The sequence below is a fragment of the Oryctolagus cuniculus genome, chromosome X (genome assembly GCF_964237555.1).
Source record: "Oryctolagus cuniculus chromosome X, mOryCun1.1, whole genome shotgun sequence".
Lineage (NCBI taxonomy): Eukaryota > Metazoa > Chordata > Mammalia > Lagomorpha > Leporidae > Oryctolagus > Oryctolagus cuniculus.
The window spans coordinates 3,957,037-3,973,784 of record NC_091453.1 but is presented as its reverse complement, the minus strand read 5'-3'; the positions used below and the strand labels follow the sequence as shown (position 1 = coordinate 3,973,784).

The following is a 16,748-nucleotide window of genomic DNA, read 5'->3' as shown; positions in this document are numbered from 1 at the left end:
CCCTGGAGCCTCCAGCCGGGCTCCATCGTCTCCAGTGAACTAGAGGAGATGCCACAGAGAAGCAAGGCTGTAACCCTGATCCTCTCAGGGGATCCTGCTGTGGAAGCTGTGTCATCTGAGGTGACGGCAGGTGTATTGGGGGATGGCTTCTGGTCACCCATGGTAAAGAGCAGCCAGCGTTGCCAGCCAGATGCACAAACTCAGGTGGGATGAGGAATCGGGTGTGTGTGTGGGGGTGGTGGGCACAGGCATTTTCTAGCATATTTGCATAATTGACAATATTGTAAGTACCAAAGTTTTTGAGCACAAAGCTCATGGATTTAATTCCTTACAAGCTCCAAGGCCCCTTTGAGAGATCAGCCCTTTGCTTCCAGGCATCTGGGAGTACAATCAAAAACCTGCATTTGGACATAAAAATGCTAAATACTTGCTAGAATTGCTTTGTTCAACTTTTAACAAATTTATGCATTAACGCAAGAGAGTGAAATGAAATCTGAGGCCTTGACAGTAACTTTTGTGGTTAACTTTATTATATTTTAAAATCCAAAAATTGGAAGATGGTACCTAATACAAACACCTGAGGAATATTCAGCTGGGCACAGCATCTTCATCAAAACAATCTGAACAAAGATAAAATACAAGAAAAAGCTACTCATATACAAGAGCTAGCAGATGAATTCATTCTTTAAATAGTTGCATTCATGTATAAAATACATTTGGTTTCTATAAAGAAAATTTATATTCTTTCCCCTGGTAAACATTTTACTGGCATTTGTAACAGAAGTTTAATACCATTTGCACCAAATTCTCATAGCTTATAAACATTACACCTATAGTTAAACGATGTAATAACAAGAGATAATAGGCTAAGCACAAAGCAATAATGAGTAATAACTAAATAATACTGTTGACTATGTTCCTCTTTGAAGTCCTAACTTATTAAATAAAGCCCAAAGCAGGAAGTGAAAAACTAGGAGGAAGCAGAGACGTGCTGGGGACAGCAGATGTTGCACACGTATTTTACAGAATAAAAACCTCTCACTGATACATAGTGCTTCCTTACTTCTGTGGCAGTGCAAAGTGCCATTTTCAATGGTAAAAGATTTACTTGTGTGCATACGTCAAATATAGAATAAGATATAAATATGAAGCAGTACTCACATGAAGAACACACACATATGATAAAACATACACCTTTTAAAATTCTGGACATATACAGGTATCTTCAGAGAGAGATCTGAACAATGTTAAACGTCCAAGTTTGGTAATATGGCAATTTTAAAACATGTACTTTCTTTGAAAGAAAAATGTAGTCAGACTCCATCCAAATCCCCTTACAGTGCAATGTCTCTTGCATAAAACAACCATTCTATCTATAAGCTATCCAAAAGTGGAAGAATATTTCACAAAACTCTATGTACTCTTTTCTCTAAATCTTAATTTAAATTTAATTCATTTTCCCCCTAAATCTTAATTAAAACATAGATAATTAATAATAGAAAGGAAAGTAACTTCAATGACTATTTCTGGAAACTTGTAGAATATGAAGAGCAAACTGCAGAATAAGTCAGATAAAATATCAGTATCAATAAAGTTGTCAGTCCCCGATATTTCCTCTTTAGCTGTTTTGGTTCTGTGTATAAGGATGAACCAAAACGGAATAGTTTTTGCTGTTCCATGAATAAAGTATATTTGTAAACTACTCAGTGAAAATAATAAAAAGACAAAGAATGAACTTCCTATTTGAATATGCAGAAACTAACATGCTAAGTGGCTTTTAAATTAGACTATAACATATTTCTGAAATTCTGGCTATAATATGGATATATTTTTAGAGAAACCTTCTATGAAACAAAACTAAGGGCAGAAAAATGATTTTACTTCAAGAAAGAACTGGTAAGCCCAAATGTATAAACCAATATACATTTTTTTCAAATCTTGCTGCATTTTTCTTCTTTAAGCTTTTCAATGCTGTGGCATAGCTTCACGGCCAGGCCCAGCTTCAGCCCCATGTGCTTGATCAGCATGTCACTCGAGAGGAGCAGCAGAGCCTTCCCGTCGATTTCCTGCAGAGAGGAGACTTACAGAAATTAATGATATTTTCATATTTTATCAGAACAGTTATTTCTTTATATTAAAGGACCTGTGAAACAAACTCGAGAGCAGATAATTCCATATACACAAGTGTTCCCTAAATAAGCATCTATTTTAATGAAAATGATTCAAATATAATTTATACACTGAAATACCAGTTGATAATTTATCAATTCATTGCATATTTTAAGAAAAAAATTTAATCCAACATCTTAAAAATGCACTACGTCAAACTACCTAGTTCTAAATACTACATGTTTATGACAAATAGAGGAAAATCTATAAACGGTAGAACTGGATTCCAAATGGTCATTAGCTTTCTGCAAAGGGCTGATCATGGGAGACCATCAACATCACTGCAAACCATACGTATGCTATATACTGGTGTCTTTATGATGAAAACCAGTCCATTGTCTAAAGCTAATCAGACACAAATTGTATTACCATACTGAAAATGGCACATCAGGATGTGGTCCAATATCTTACTCGTTAGGACATGCTAAAAAACATGACTTGAGGCTGGCGTTGTGGCTCACTAGGCTAATCCTCCACCTGTGGCACCAGCACCCCATATGGGTGCTGATTGTAGTCCCGGTTGCCCCTCTTCCAGTCCAGCTCTCTGCTGTGGCCTGGGAGTGCAGTGGAGGATGGCCCAAGTGCTTGGGCCCTGCACCCCATGGGAGACCAGGAGGAAGCACCCGGCTCCTGGCTTCGGATTGGCGCAGCGCTGGCCGGAGCAACCATTAGGGGAATGAACCAACGGAAGGAAGACCTTTCTCTCTGTCTCCATAACTCTCTATCTCTCTCTCACTGTCTAACTCTGCCTGTCAAAAAATAAAAAAAAATTAAAAAAATGACTTGATAGTCATAATTCTTGCTTATCTCAATTGACCATCTTACTGCTGAAGCATATTATTTGATTTTCACAAGTTCCAGTTTAAAAATAAAACTTTAATCATGTCTCAGTTTCTGAAAAAGAACTGAAATCCAATGTAATACTACCTTTGTCAGGCACCTTCTATACTGTTTCTATTAAGTAAAACTAGAAATTGAAGAAATTAGAACATATGAAAATTTAGCCAATGAGGTTACTTTGTAAGTGGTCTGGTGATGGCATGAGAGTATCCGCATCAAAAACTGTCAATAACCACAAAAACTTAACTGTATCATGCTAAATGGAATCAGCTGTTGGACTTACTAGGCATGGCAGCAAGAAGGCCACCCTGCAACAGCTTGTGGCCACCCCCTCTACTCATGGTCTTGGGACTGAGCAGGGGAACAGGGAGGATCTCTGCCTCTGTCATCACAAAGGGGTGGCACACCTGGGAGTGGCAATGCTGACTGGTCAGCACGTGAGAGCTTGAGGCCGTCTACCATTGACCCATCCCGTAAGGATCCACTCTCTGGCAAAGTGACCTTTCTCATGTACGGAAAGATGCCTTAATAGGGTTCCTCCACCATCCACACTACTCACTACCCAGATGAGGGCCTGCACAGACAACACTCAAAGGTATTATGGCAGGAAAGGGGGATGAAAAGATGCATTACATGTTGCCTGAAGAGGTCAGCGATGGGAGATATTGCCTGAGAATCTGTTTGTTTCAGGAACATGATCACTTCTTCCACAGACCAGCCTGAAGGTTCATCAGTGAAGTTTGACTTCAAGACACTGTTGTGTGGTTCAATTGGTGAACTTGTAGCTTCAATGGGAGGGAAAAAGACAAGTCATACTTGACCTGATCATTATGCTGAAAGAAGAGATGTTAGTAGAGAGTAATGGTGTCATTCTTGGAACCTTCTCTTAAGCACCCAAGCAAACAGTCAAGACTCCAACTGGGAAATCTAGTACAAGTCTAAATAAAGGTGATCTGAGGATAAGTGTATAAGAGTATCCCCTCTCACCCCTCCTGCCAAAAAAAAGCAGCTTCAGACCCATAAAGCTTCAAGAATCCTAAAACAGATGGAGTAATCCAAGGCCTCTTCAGCCACAAACATAGCAAAAGTTCTGTTACTCAGCTGAAATTAGATTAGACATATCTAAATTATGCTTTTTTATTTTTTTAACTTTTATTTAATGAATATAAATTTCCAAAGTACAGCTTATGGATTACTATGGCTCCCCCCACCCCAACGTTCTATATTTATTTGAGAGGTAGAGTTATAGACATTGAGAGAGAGAGGGAGACAGAAAGAAAGGTCTTCCTTCCACTGGTTCACTCCCCAAATGGCCGCCATGGCCGGCGCCACGCTAATCCGAAGCCACGAGCCAGGTGCTCCTCCCTGATCTCCCATGTGGATGCAGGCGCCCAAGCACTTGGGCCATCCTTCACTGCCCTCCAAGGCCACAGCAGAGAGCTGGACTAGAAGAGGAGCAGCCGGGACTAGAACCTGGCGCCCATATGGGATGCCGGCGCTGCAGGCAGAGGATTAACCTAGTGAGCCAGGGCGCTGGCCCCCAGATTCATTTTTCTATCCAAGAACCATTAACACAAATTCGAGTGTGTGTGTGTGTGTATGAGGCAAAGGTATACCCTGTCTCTCCTATCATCTGGGATATGGTCACTCCAGGAATATTTTAAGCTATTTATTTCCAGGGAAAGAGATAAAGAAAAATGGAAGATTAAAAATTTCCCGAGGGCATTATGAGTACCAGGGCAGGAGAGCCAGGCCCATGGGTCTGCACAGTGCCTTGCACATAATGTGCCTTCAAGAACAGTTAGACATCATCATGAATATCACCAAAAAGCAGTGCTCTCAAGAAGAAACAAAGGGCCTCACAGCTTGCCTCCAGGCTGTTGATGGATGCACATTCAAAGCATGCTAATTGTAATGAATGTCATTTGAAACTCACCAAAACCAGGTGGGAAGCAGGCACCTGAAGTGGAAAGTTTAGTCTCCAGAGGAGGTGGCGGAGGCTGGCCAGAGGCCATGATGCTAGGGGGCAGCGCAGAAGCCCGTGTAGAGAAGATACTGGCGATGCTGTGGCTCCCGGGGCTGCCACAGCGGGGAGGAGCAGCAGCAGAAGTGCTCGGTAGGGGCTCATCCGAGAAATATTGCGGGTATGAACGTGGGAAGCGGGAGGGAAATGGACTCTCCCTGAGGACCGGCTCCGGCTCATCGGGCTCCCTGATATATGAGTCGCCCCCGTCATCCAGAGATGGAATGGATGTTGACATACGGAGCTGGGAATCATTTCCCGGCCTTTGCACCGGTAAAGTGGGGCTGTAACTAACAGGGTAAGAGAATGAACCAATAGTCTCCTTCTTCTCCTTTTTCTGAAGCTTCACTCTCTTAAAAAACGGGATAGCGTAACACTTGTAGGCATAGCCACGAGACTTCTGAAATGATACAAACTCAGCATGAATCAGCAGTGAGTAGAAAAAGAAACAAGTAGTAAATGCATTACTATTCACTTTTGCCCACAATACAGCTTCATGTTATTTTTCAAATGCTCTAGGTTGGCTATATGACTTTAATTCCTCTTCAAGCCTATATTTTACCTACAGTTTATACGTGATGATGACCAACATGAAAGCACTCAGCATCACAACTGATGAGGCCTGAACTTAGCATTCTTCCAGCAGAGTTTTTAGGCCCCATCTGCTGCTATAGCAGCTAGAGCTCAGCCTTCCTGATCTCACAGTTACTAGTTCTCTATCCCTTCTAGCTGACTGGCATCTTTAGAAACTGGAGATGCGTCACAGTTGGGAGAAGAGTTTTCCAATACTTACACGACTGCACCAAAACATCCTGGAGCGCCGGCGATGGATTTTTGAGATCTTTCCATGAATGACATCACACTTCTTTTCCAGGCTTTGAATGGCATCATATATAACCTATTATAATACACACTATTAGTAGTTCCTATTTAACAAGCAAAGTGACATGTGACGATAGCACTCTGGCAGACTTTAGCTGCTAGACACGACCAGAGCCCTCAGACCTCTGGTCGGCTGCTTGGTGCCTGGCTGGGGGTGACACAGCACCACACTGGCTGAGAGAAGGACCCCGACTCTCTCCTCCTCGACCCTGTGCAGGCACGGAGAGGAGCCCACGAGCTGGGAAGCGCAGGTGCCACAAGCGCTCCAAAGCACCGCGCTTCTCAGAAGGAAGGGGCGGCTTTAGGAAAGAAATGGGCAAGTCTGCTGAAGGGCCAGAGAGTCACTCGCACATCGTGATTGACGAGCTAGAGACGGGGGAGCCCTGCACCGGAAAGAGCACCCGATGAAGGTGACTTCGGGATTCTGAGCGGTTTTCAATCAGGTGATCGACACCAACCTTGCAAAACCACTGAGCACTGCCCCTCCAGCACCCACCAGGCGTGCGACAGAGAAAAACCCGAGGATTCTTCTTGAAGTACACAAACATCAGGCCAGACAGACACTCAAATAAGAGGCCAGAAACATTTCCTCACTCATTCACTGTAATCAACATTTACTGAGGGCCCAGCCTTGTCAGAACCACTTGGCTTGGTGCTGGGAACAGGGACGATAATCAAAGCCAGCTCCCGTCCCAGAGGAGCTGTCACCTTAGCAGAGGAGAGAGACAAGAAGAGGAGATTTCAACAAAGTGCCAACCGCCGGGAACAATGACTCCCAACGTGTGGTCCCATCCCCTGCAAGCTTGTGAGAAATGCAAACTCTTGGGCCCACTCACACCCACGGATGCAGGAGCCGGGAGAGTGGGGGCAGCGATGTGGGTTTTAACAAGGCCTCTGGGTGACTGTGATGTGTGTGCAAGTGTGAGAGCCACTGGCCTGTGGCACTGAGGGCAGTGGCACGGGTGCTGGGGGACACAACGGGGTTCAGAGGCTAGCGTTCTGCTGCTTACTAGCTGTGTGACCTTGGGCAAGTTGCTCAACTTCTCTGTGATTCAATGCCCTTATGTACAGAATCAGGATGGAAAGAGCTCGTAGGGCTGTCTTGAGGACAAAAGCACCAGGCTCTGGTGTTGTGTTACCACTGACAGTGAGCTATGGCGTGATGACTGACCCAGCGGTGCTCAGCGGTCTGTTATTAGTGCTGTTAAGAGCAGTGCCACGACACGGGGAAGACCAGGAGCCTGAGCTCTCCCATGAGAGTGGGACCTGCCCCAGGCTGGCAGCTGTGGCAGGCTTTTCAGAGAAGGTGATGCCTGAGGTGAGAACTGAAAGATGAGCAGCTGCAGCCATGGAGGCTGCCTGAGCAAGGGGCACAGCAGCCAGGGACAGCCCCTCCCTGCCTCCCAGGGCACCGCTGTGGGGCCTTCCCAGCAGGACAGAGGGAGCCCGGTAAACGCTGTACTGGGTCCCCCTAGTGGCACTGAGAAAGCTCCTGCTAACGTTTTTACTTTTCAAAGCATGTTGGTTCATTTCATTCATGGAACTTTAAAGGCCAGGAACATTTTTTTTAAAATAAATTTTCATTATTTCCTGGGTATGCAGCTCACAAAATCCTTGATAATTATAAACTCTGCCAGAAAGCTAGTTTATGAACCACTTAAAACCATGCAAAATATACTCGTTAAAGGACATGGGCAGCCTGACATTTTGTTTCAGCTGAGGCATCTTGATATACATTCAAGTGCATACTTCATTTTATCCAAATCAGTCAATTTCCTTTAAAGACTTTACAGGGAAAAATACCTCCATATTGACCAGTCTAAATGAAAGAGAAACAGCTTACAATGGATCAGGAATGGGCTTTTGTTTTTCTAAAAAGGGTACAAAATCTCTATATTGCTATATACTCTATATTGCTATATTACATTTTAACCTAGAAACTCAAACTTGTTAAGAATCATCACCATGGGATGGTAACTGTGAATAATCTGACATGGCAAAAGTTCCATTACTTGTTGACTCTTAACATGAAATAAACAGAATTTCCAATTAGGATTCTGCAGCACCGCACTGCAGAGCCCAAGCTTTCTTACCTGGCAATGGCTCAGGACATCCACCATTGTTTTGGGCTGCTCCTTGGGGCTCACTGCCTCAGACATAAAAGCTGGTTCCTGCTGATGTTGTAACAGTAAGTAGTTAATGCTTCACTTCGTAAGAGCCCAAGTGACTACTAGGGAGAAACGTCACTTTGTATTTAGACGTTTCAGTTGTTTTAAGGTTTTATCAACTTTGCAAATGGTTACAGAAGTCTTAATTGAAAGCAGAGGTCAAATAAAAATTCGCATTGGTTTGAGAATGAAAATGACGATTGTCAATTATGAAAAGGGAAAGAACTCATTTTCTCAAAAAGAATCTAGGTTCAGAGTCTTGTACTGAAAATGAGCACAGAACTGCTCTGAATTTCCTCCTATATAAGCCAAAAAGGGGAGGGCAGTAAATAGGCTAGGTCTTCATTGTATAAGGAAAGAAAGCACCCACATTCAGCAGAAGGGATGTGTGTGTGTGTGTGTGTGTGTGTGAGAGAGAGAGAGAGAGAGAGACACTGTAGAGGTTCTCCGTGGTATATGGCGCATTGAACTCTTTGTCTTTCGCGCATTGAACTCTTTGTCTTTCAAGTGTTCAGTATGGATGTGTTTGGTCACCAGCAGCCAGTACTACTTACATTCTTTACACAGGCAGGGTTTGGTTCAAATGCATAAAGTACAGTGCTATCCTCCTTGTCCATAGCATCACAAGTAGATATTCGTGTCTTTATCTGAGGAAGATGTATTAGTAAATGAATAGGAAAAATGAAAGATGGAATGAAAAGCAAAACTGAAGACTTCAATATAACTTTCAAGAGGCTCCACAGCCTATCAAAGAACCAGTGCTCATTGGAAATGACAGGACGACATGAAAAGATGGACCTGTAACACTGGGCTCTCATTACCCTAACAATTGCCAAGGCCCCATTTCTCACTGAGCTTAAACCCTGATGTGCTTCAGGGCACAAAAGCTAGTCTTCCAGCACCAGAAGTACACTCAAACAAATATTTCTAACCATTAGCAAAGAACTAGATGTTAGGTGGCTTTTGATTTTTAAATAATCCCACAGTGCCACTCTGTGGACAAGATAGGAAACAGTTAAGCAACTATTTTTTTCAATGCATTATTCACCTCCATATCACCTTAAAACATTTTGGGGGGAACTGGTGCTGTGGCACAGCAGGTAAAGCCGCCACCTGCAGTGCTGGCATCCCATATAGGTCTGGTTTAAGTCCCTGTTGTTCCACTTCTGATCCAGCTCTCTGCTATGGCCTGGGAAAGCAATAGAAGATGGCCCAACTGCTTGGGCCCCTGTACCCATGTGGGAGACCTGGAAGAAGCTCTTGGCTCCTGGCTTCGGATCGGCTGTGGCCATTTGGGGAGTGAACCAGCAGATGGAAGACTTCCATCTCTGTCTCTGCCTCTGCCTCTCTGTAACTCTGCTTTCAAATAAATAAATATTTTTTAAAAAGTTTTGGAATAAGAGAAGGTATACATGAGTAAACAGACAGTAAAGGACCACTATATTTCAGTATAATAAACCTATTCTATGAATAAAGTATAAACTCCAGGAAAAATTCTAAAATAAACAAATATGGTAGCTCTGAATGTCTTTATTTCAAAATACAAGACAGAAATAACTGGAATTAGCCTTGCACTGATTAGATAGGCAGAATAATGTGGAATTGGGCTATAGATTGGTACTTGTAAGAGTGTACATGCCCTTGAATACTGCCTCATGCTTGCTAGGTGACTAACAGTACCTCCAAAGAGGAAAACCGTTAGGATTAACAGAAGTGAAGAGAGCTGCCTAGACTACTTAGCTACCATTAATATCCACGGCCTTATTTAAATACATGTGGTTCCTGTTAAGTCAAATTATCTATAGTTTAATAATCTATATTTTGGCTTAACTTTGAAGATTAAGAAATACAACAAAATGGAAAAGCAAAATGGCACAACTGGATTGAAAACCTACTTGGCAGATTCTCATAAAGTCAAATTTATATCAACTCCCCTACCTAGCAATTCAATTTCTAAGAATTTACCCAAAAGAAAAAATGTAAGTATGTGTTCACAAAGAGATATGTGTGTAAATGTTCATACTTTCTACATCACTGACAAAACTCAGGACAAAAAGTTCACTGAAGATCTATGCATTGTACAGTATGAAATGAAGCTTAACTTCGAAAAGGAATACAATAAAAAGAACAAATTTTCAATTTGAAATACAAACCACATCAATTTCACTGTCGCCGCTAGACATCATTTTTGTGCAACAGCAGAGAATCCACTTCCTCTGAGTTGGGCCTAATTATTTTTAAACTCGCTGGAGAATTGATTTGTGAAACTGCCTGGTCACTTAAGACTGGCAAACCTTCTACTCCTGAAAAGCAATGCATACAGAAGTTACTTCACAGCTTACCACCCATGTCACCTTTACACGGACATGCTCTCAGAATGCCACCTCTGATTGGAGTCCTGGGTGGATGTGAGAGTGACAAAACAAGAACGCAGGCACAGCAATTTAGAACAAGTCCTTAAAAACCCAAAGGCTACAGTGCCCGTGACGAGGCATAAGAATCCAGATCAAACACCAACTCGCAGTTGGCAAATGCATGCTCTGCAATGGCCAGCCTACGGGGTAAACGCTGGGTCCGCAGGAACTAGAGGGTGTAGTGGCTAACTAACTCTTTGGGAAAGGAGCTCAGGAGGGCTTTGCACTTAGGAGGCAGTGGGCGTCCCAAATGGGAGCGAGGGCTCTGCTCCAGCTTGGCCCCACTGCTCTGTGGACCGGGCACATCATTAGAAACAGCACCTCCTTGTCTGCCGGGGGTGAGCATCCTGAGCGTACCTCCAAGGCTCATTCCAGCTCTGAAATTATCATTGCCTTATTTGTTGAATTTACATCAGATCCAAAAAATGCGTGTGAAATAGGAGCCCCCCCCCAAAAAAAAAATCCAATTTGACAGTTTGGCTAAGGTCCCAAATCACAGAAATTTGGAATTCAGATGAGGCGTTGGCTGCCACCACATGTCTTACACTGGAGATCTGAATGCTTGTAGTGCAGTGACTCAGGGGGGCACATGCATGAGAAGCTAATTCACTTTGGCCAGCCAGAGCAATATGCAGGGGCACAATTCGGGGATTCAAGTTCCAGCTCTTTCCTGTTTCCCTCGCACTCTACACTGGAGATATTAATCACCAGAGACCCAAATGAAAGAAATCAAAAGGAGCTGGGAGAATTAGCTGTCAAGTTGGATAAATGCAGATCAATGTTATATAAAAGTTTTCAAGTTAACAAAATACCTTCAATTTGAACTGAAACTCAAAGCACATTTTACTTTTAAACTACTTTTTTCTGGTTATAAAACTAATACACACTATGAGTAATTAAATTGTAGTATACACATATGAAGGAAGACTTACAGTGATGAGAACAAACCAACTACTGCTGCACACAGCAAGGAGGATTCTCACAACCACACTTTGAATGAAAATGTTAGGCATAAAAGATAACACATTACTCAACTGCTATAAAGCTCAAAAACAGGTCAAAGTAATCTATGGTTGAATAAATCTTCCCAAATCAATACATTTAGATATACCATGTCCTGTAAATACACTTTAACCAGTCCCCAATTCATGAACATTCAAGTTATCCTTAAAGATTTGCTCTCACAAAAAACACTGCAAAACAGTCTTGCACCTGTGCAAGTGGTTCTCTATGGATAAAATCCTACAAGCAGAAACAATGGGGCGACCAAGTAGAAACAACCGTATCTGCATTTACAGAGTCACCTCTAGCTCTTTTCTACTAAGGAGGGCAGTCAGGGCCAGCCAGGGCCAGCCAGGTGTTCTACAGCACACTGAAGAAGTATCCTGCCGGCCCTGCACATGATTTTAAAACCAGAAACAATAATAAATAATGCCAAACGACCTTTGATATCAGATGATCAAATGATTTTTATCTGTTGATCTACTGACCCAACATATTAATGTCTTTCATAATGTTCTTGGGGTGAGGGACCCTGCTGATCATGGATAGCAGCATTCACTGGTATTTTAGTTAGAAATTGTTTGCATCTCTATCCAATGATCTTCCAGTAGTGACAATGACACATTTCTCACAGTTAATCAACCAATATTGATACATTATTATTAAAATTTGGCATCAAATTCCTATGCAAAATTAATTGGGAAGCCTTCCATTTCTTTCTATATTCTGAAAAAGTTTACATACCACCAGAATTTCTATGGCTTAAAGGTTTGAAAGCAATTTATAAAAAACTGTTTAGGGGGTGGGCATTTGGCCTAGTGGTTAGGTCAGCAGTTGGGATGCTCACATCCCATCCAGATTCTGGCCAGCAGAAGTGATGGCTCTAGTAAGTTGGGCCCCTGCCACCCACATAGGAGACCTGGATGGAGTTTCCGGCTGCTGGCTTCAGCCTGGCCCAGTCCTGGATGTTGTGGTCATCTGGGGAGTGAACCAGTGGACAGGAGTAGAGTCGCTCACTCATTTTCTCTCTCTCAAATAAACATTTTAAACAACAAAATCACCTGGAATCCCTTCTGTAACGACAGCACAATACAATACAAACTGCTATCGTGGCCTGCAAGCTGCTTATGTACGAGGACTCTGCTCACCTTGCAGAGGTCACCTCTTACCACTTGCCCTCTTGCTCAAAGTCTCATATACCTGGACTTTTGCAGACAAAATTTGCCAACTACCATTTACAAGCTCTTATACTCCAACAATTCCCTGCTTGTATCATTCTCAAAACTGTCCAAAAACAAACAAACAAACAAACAAAACAAAACAAAACAAAAAACGTGGCCAAAGACACAGAGCAGTATGCACCGAGTCTCCCCTTGGACTCCCGACATCTGTGCCACATTTGCAAATCAACCCTGATCCTGCACTCTTTGAGCCTCAGCACACACTATCTAGCTGTCTCTCCACTGGGGACAAGGTATTCAACACCAAGGTTTAATTCAAGTTCTACCACCCAAAAGCAAAGACACCCTATCAACCATCTCCCCATCTGGATGTCCCCCAATATGATGAGCGAACTTACAAATTTAATACTTTTAAGGAAAATGTCACAGAGGTCTAGTTACATAAGAGTCAGCATCAAATAGGGTTAAAACCTTAGGCTTGTGTCCAGAATATCTGGGTTTGGTCTCACCTCCCCCACTCATTAGCTGTATGACTTAGGACAACATGCTTAACATGTCTGTGCTTTCATGGTTTTAAAGCCTGTAAAAACCTCACGGAGTTATGAGGACTAAATAATTACATGCTTGGACCAATGAGTGACAGAGATAGCAAGGACATCCACTGTTGGGTGTAGGTATTGAGTAATCACATCTGCCCATCAAAACCATATATCACAGAACACACTGAGAGCACATTTTTAGAGTCATAGCACGTCATTTTCACTCACATTGCACCTGGATATTGGGAAACTAACAAGCTTTTCTTGTAAATAGTTATATCGTTCAAGTACCATGGCATGATGCAGGGAACTGGACTTTTGTCAGAAACACTTGAAATTCGGGTCCAGACTACAAACTTTTCCATTTCAATTTAGGCAGATATTTAACCTGTGTCTCCATCTGCTAACCTATGAGGTGGGAATAATACCTACTTCACAGGGCTGTGCAGGACAAAAGGACATGGGTAAGTACCCAGCAGCCTGCCGATTTCTGTCTTTTCACCTCTTCCCAGAAAGTAAATAATTGCAGATTCTACAACCTTTTCTGAGAGGCTCAACTATGACTGGATTATGCAAAAGTAACAAATTTCATTGTATAAATTCAAAATCCGGCAAAAACGAGTCTATTTAAAATGAGACTCATTCATCTTCGACGATAGCAAACTAAGTTCCGGATAACATAAAAGCAACAAGCCATCTGGTTTAAAACTTGTTTTTTAGACATTAAAGACATTTTAAACACATTTCTTTTTAAGGCAGCTTTTTGCACATCAACAGGTTTGTCACACTTCAGCTAGTAAAGCTATCCACAACTGTGCTACGGTTTATCAGTAAATGTGTAAAATTTCAATTAATTCCTTTAGGTATACACATACTCTCCATGATACACATTTTAACAGATATTATACCATTTGTAAGTTTTCTGAAGGTGACGTACCCAAGGCACAGGCATTGCCTTTGCCATCGACCTACGGCATAGGGCACGGGTCGCCCAGAAGAGGGCTGAGCCCCGCGCCCCTTCGAGGAACACAAGGCGACACCCGGCCGCTCCCGGCAGCCAGACCGCTCCAATGTTTGGAGAAAGCCAAACCGCGCCAACGCGCTGACCAATCCCTTCCTCCACGTTCGGGCAGGACCCGCACACGCGACCGTGCCCTCGTCCGCAGCCGACTCCAGGGACCACCGCGTCGGCCAGAGCGAGGCGCGGAACGCAGCCCACAGCGCCCCGCACCGCTCGGCGCCCGCGGCCGCCCGCCGGAGCCGCGAGGCGCGAAACGACTCTCGCAGGTGCCCCGCGTTCCACCCCGGCCCCGCGCCCAGAAGCGGCTCGCAAAGGCCCGTTCCCTGCGACCCACGATCACTCGGAACCCGGAGAGGGGCAGCCAGGCAGCGAGAGGGAGGGGCGCCACCCTCGCAGCCCCAGCTGCGGCCTTTTCTACCCGCCGAGCCCCGCAGCGGACGGGCCGGGCCCAGGAGCCCGCGCCCAAGGCTCCCCTGCTTTACAGGGGTCCCCGCGTTTTGCAGCATTTCAGGAGAGAACGAGGCTCGAAATATTCGCGCGAATTCCTTCCCAACACCCCTGCATCTTCATCTACAGGAAAACAGCGAGAGCGCAGGAGGGTCCCGCAAAACGGTCGTCGAAGAACAGAATTCAAACAAACGCGTGCTTACTCCGACGCGAGAAAGACTACTGAAGCCCAGACTTAGGGTTTTTTTTTCCATAGCGGGCATTTCAATGAACTTTTGGAAGATTCCTCAAAGGCATGAATTCAGAAAACGGTGCACCGAAATCAAACGACTTCAATTCGGTACCCCACAAACTTTCCGACGCACCCCCGTCCTGTCTGTGCTAGCTCAACTGCTAACCAACAAGGCTTCGAAATGTGCAGCTCAGTCCCAAAACACGTTCTATAGATCAACTGCTGAGTTTCCTAACTCTTTTAACTGAAAACTCTAAAAGTCCGAGAGTCTAGGTCCTTCCTCAACCCCCACTCACCTCCAGCAAGGAAGAGAAAGGTTGAAAAGGAATCAGAAAATCCACATCGGGTGCCTAAGGGGCCAAATCTCGAAAGCCCACACGTCCTGGGACCCACCTAAATCACCCCCGACCGTGGCGTTGCTTAAATTTGCGGCCGCAGCCAAGCAAATCCTTTCTCTCCCTTCGGAGCACAAACTCTCCTCTGGCAGGGCCCCCGCTGTTAAGCCACGTTGCTTAACAGGGCACACTCGGTACAGTGAGAAAAGAAAGTTCAGGAAAGGAAAAAATAATCCATCTGCACAGACCTGCTCTAGGCCTGCCACGCTGCCCGCCCGCCGACGCAGAGAAACCGCTCCGGCTGGCCGTGCCTCCCGCTTTGACGACCGTTAGGACTGCCGGAAGATTTCTAACGGTCCTCGTCCCGGAAACGCGGTTGACCTCGCGACTCAACGCCTGCCCACGTGCATCCGGTAGCGCCAACCACTCAGGAGTTAGCACGTGCGTGGCCAGGGATGGCGACGACTCCGCTGACCAATCAGCGGCCACCTACAGGCACGCGCTGGTCGTTTGGCCAATCCCGCGGGCGCCCAGAGACCAGTAGCAGGGGGCGTTTCCAGACAACAGTGGGCGGGGCCTTGCCTGTTGGGAGGCGGGGCTTGGCCGCTGAATGCTTGTCTGTTACGTAAGATATCATATTTCAGTTTATCATGGCGGCTGGAGCGGTGAGATGCGAGTGTCTCAAGGGCAGAGGCTTCTGCGGCTGCGCATAGTTCCGGCACGCATAGGCCACCCTTCCTGCAGCGGATCAGAGACGCGGCTAGGCAGGGTGAGGCAGCTTGGCGGGTGGCCTCCCCACTTTCGATGTTTGGTTATTTGAAGTGTCATTTAAAATATAACCTTACCCCATTCTCCTCCCGTTACACACCTAGAGATGTCCACATTGCCTTGGTTCCAAGTGTGCACCCACGGCTTGAATTTGAATGGGGAGAAGGACAGGGCATAACAGTTGCTCAGCACTTGGTCTAGTAGGAACGTGGGGAAAATTACACGTAGTCTCCAACAACTACAGGTTGGAGTAGAAAACTAACACACACCCTGGTGGTGTCTTTGCTGCCTTTGAACCCAAGCATCAACAAACACTTAGTTGCCTTATGATCTTGAGCAAGCCAAGTAACCATTCTATACCTCTGTTTCCTCTCTGTAAAATGCGCACAGAATGGAAAGTATGAGTTGGTGTGTGCAAAGCACTTAAAACCTTAGCTGCTGTAGAAGTTTGATGAGCAATAAAGGCCACTCCGTTACCTAGCGGCATGTCTTACATAGATCGAGGCTGCATATTTTGGGATGGGCACAGTCTAAGCGATTAGCAGAAGCAAAGCAGGTGGCTACTTCAAAGTAAAGCCATAAATCTCTTTCTGGCCTGCAGAGCAGCTACAAAGAAAGTAGGTTAGATATTGGAAATGCATTCTTCTTCCTCTCAGATAGGAAGCTAGATTAGTGCCCTGTGTAGATATATTTTTTTCTTGTACTTTTGTCATGATAAACCCCTCTA

The 16,748-nt window shown here is 44.5% G+C and overlaps 2 protein-coding genes across 4 annotated transcripts in view; one reads left to right on the top strand and one right to left on the bottom strand.

Annotated features, from left to right (window-relative positions):
- Nucleotides 1–340: 340 nt before the first annotated feature.
- On the bottom strand, nucleotides 341–16,392 carry SCML1 (Scm polycomb group protein like 1). Of its 3 annotated transcripts, none has more exons than XM_070067364.1 (8): nucleotides 15,502–16,392; nucleotides 10,236–10,385; nucleotides 8,637–8,729; nucleotides 8,008–8,088; nucleotides 5,826–5,930; nucleotides 4,946–5,429; nucleotides 3,643–3,794; nucleotides 341–2,066 (listed from the first exon to the last, which is right to left on the bottom strand). In XM_070067364.1, exons 2-8 carry the CDS (start codon nucleotides 10,266–10,268, stop codon nucleotides 1,932–1,934), a joined length of 1,083 nt encoding a protein of 360 aa, XP_069923465.1. In that variant the 5' UTR covers nucleotides 10,269–10,385; nucleotides 15,502–16,392; the 3' UTR covers nucleotides 341–1,931. The 3 variants fall into 3 exon arrangements, with proteins under 3 accessions (XP_069923465.1, XP_069923466.1, XP_069923464.1); XM_070067365.1 differs by having other exon boundaries at nucleotides 342–2,066; nucleotides 4,946–5,432; nucleotides 8,008–8,085; nucleotides 15,502–16,387; XM_070067363.1 differs by having other exon boundaries at nucleotides 343–2,066; nucleotides 4,946–5,432; nucleotides 15,502–16,377.
- LOC100354380 (calcineurin B homologous protein 1) overlaps nucleotides 15,870–16,748 on the top strand; it is a 42,866-nt gene continuing 41,987 nt past the window's right edge. The window contains exon 1 of the mRNA XM_070067366.1: nucleotides 15,870–16,022. The gene's annotated coding sequence lies outside the window, so the exon portion shown is untranslated. The remainder of the gene's footprint in view (nucleotides 16,023–16,748) is intronic.

Bases quoted from the DNA above. Each gene is read 5' to 3' on its own strand.
- SCML1 (XM_070067363.1), bottom strand. From the start codon at position 10,268: ATGATGTCTAGCGGCGACAGTGAAATTGATGTG. The intron at 8,730-10,235 runs GTTTGTATTTCA...CATCTTCCTCAG, and splicing joins GCGACAGTGAAATTGATGTG to ATAAAGACACGAATATCTAC. The intron at 5,433-5,825 runs GTAAGTATTGGA...GTATCATTTCAG, and splicing joins GGATGTTTTGGTGCAGTCGT to AAGTCTCGTGGCTATGCCTA.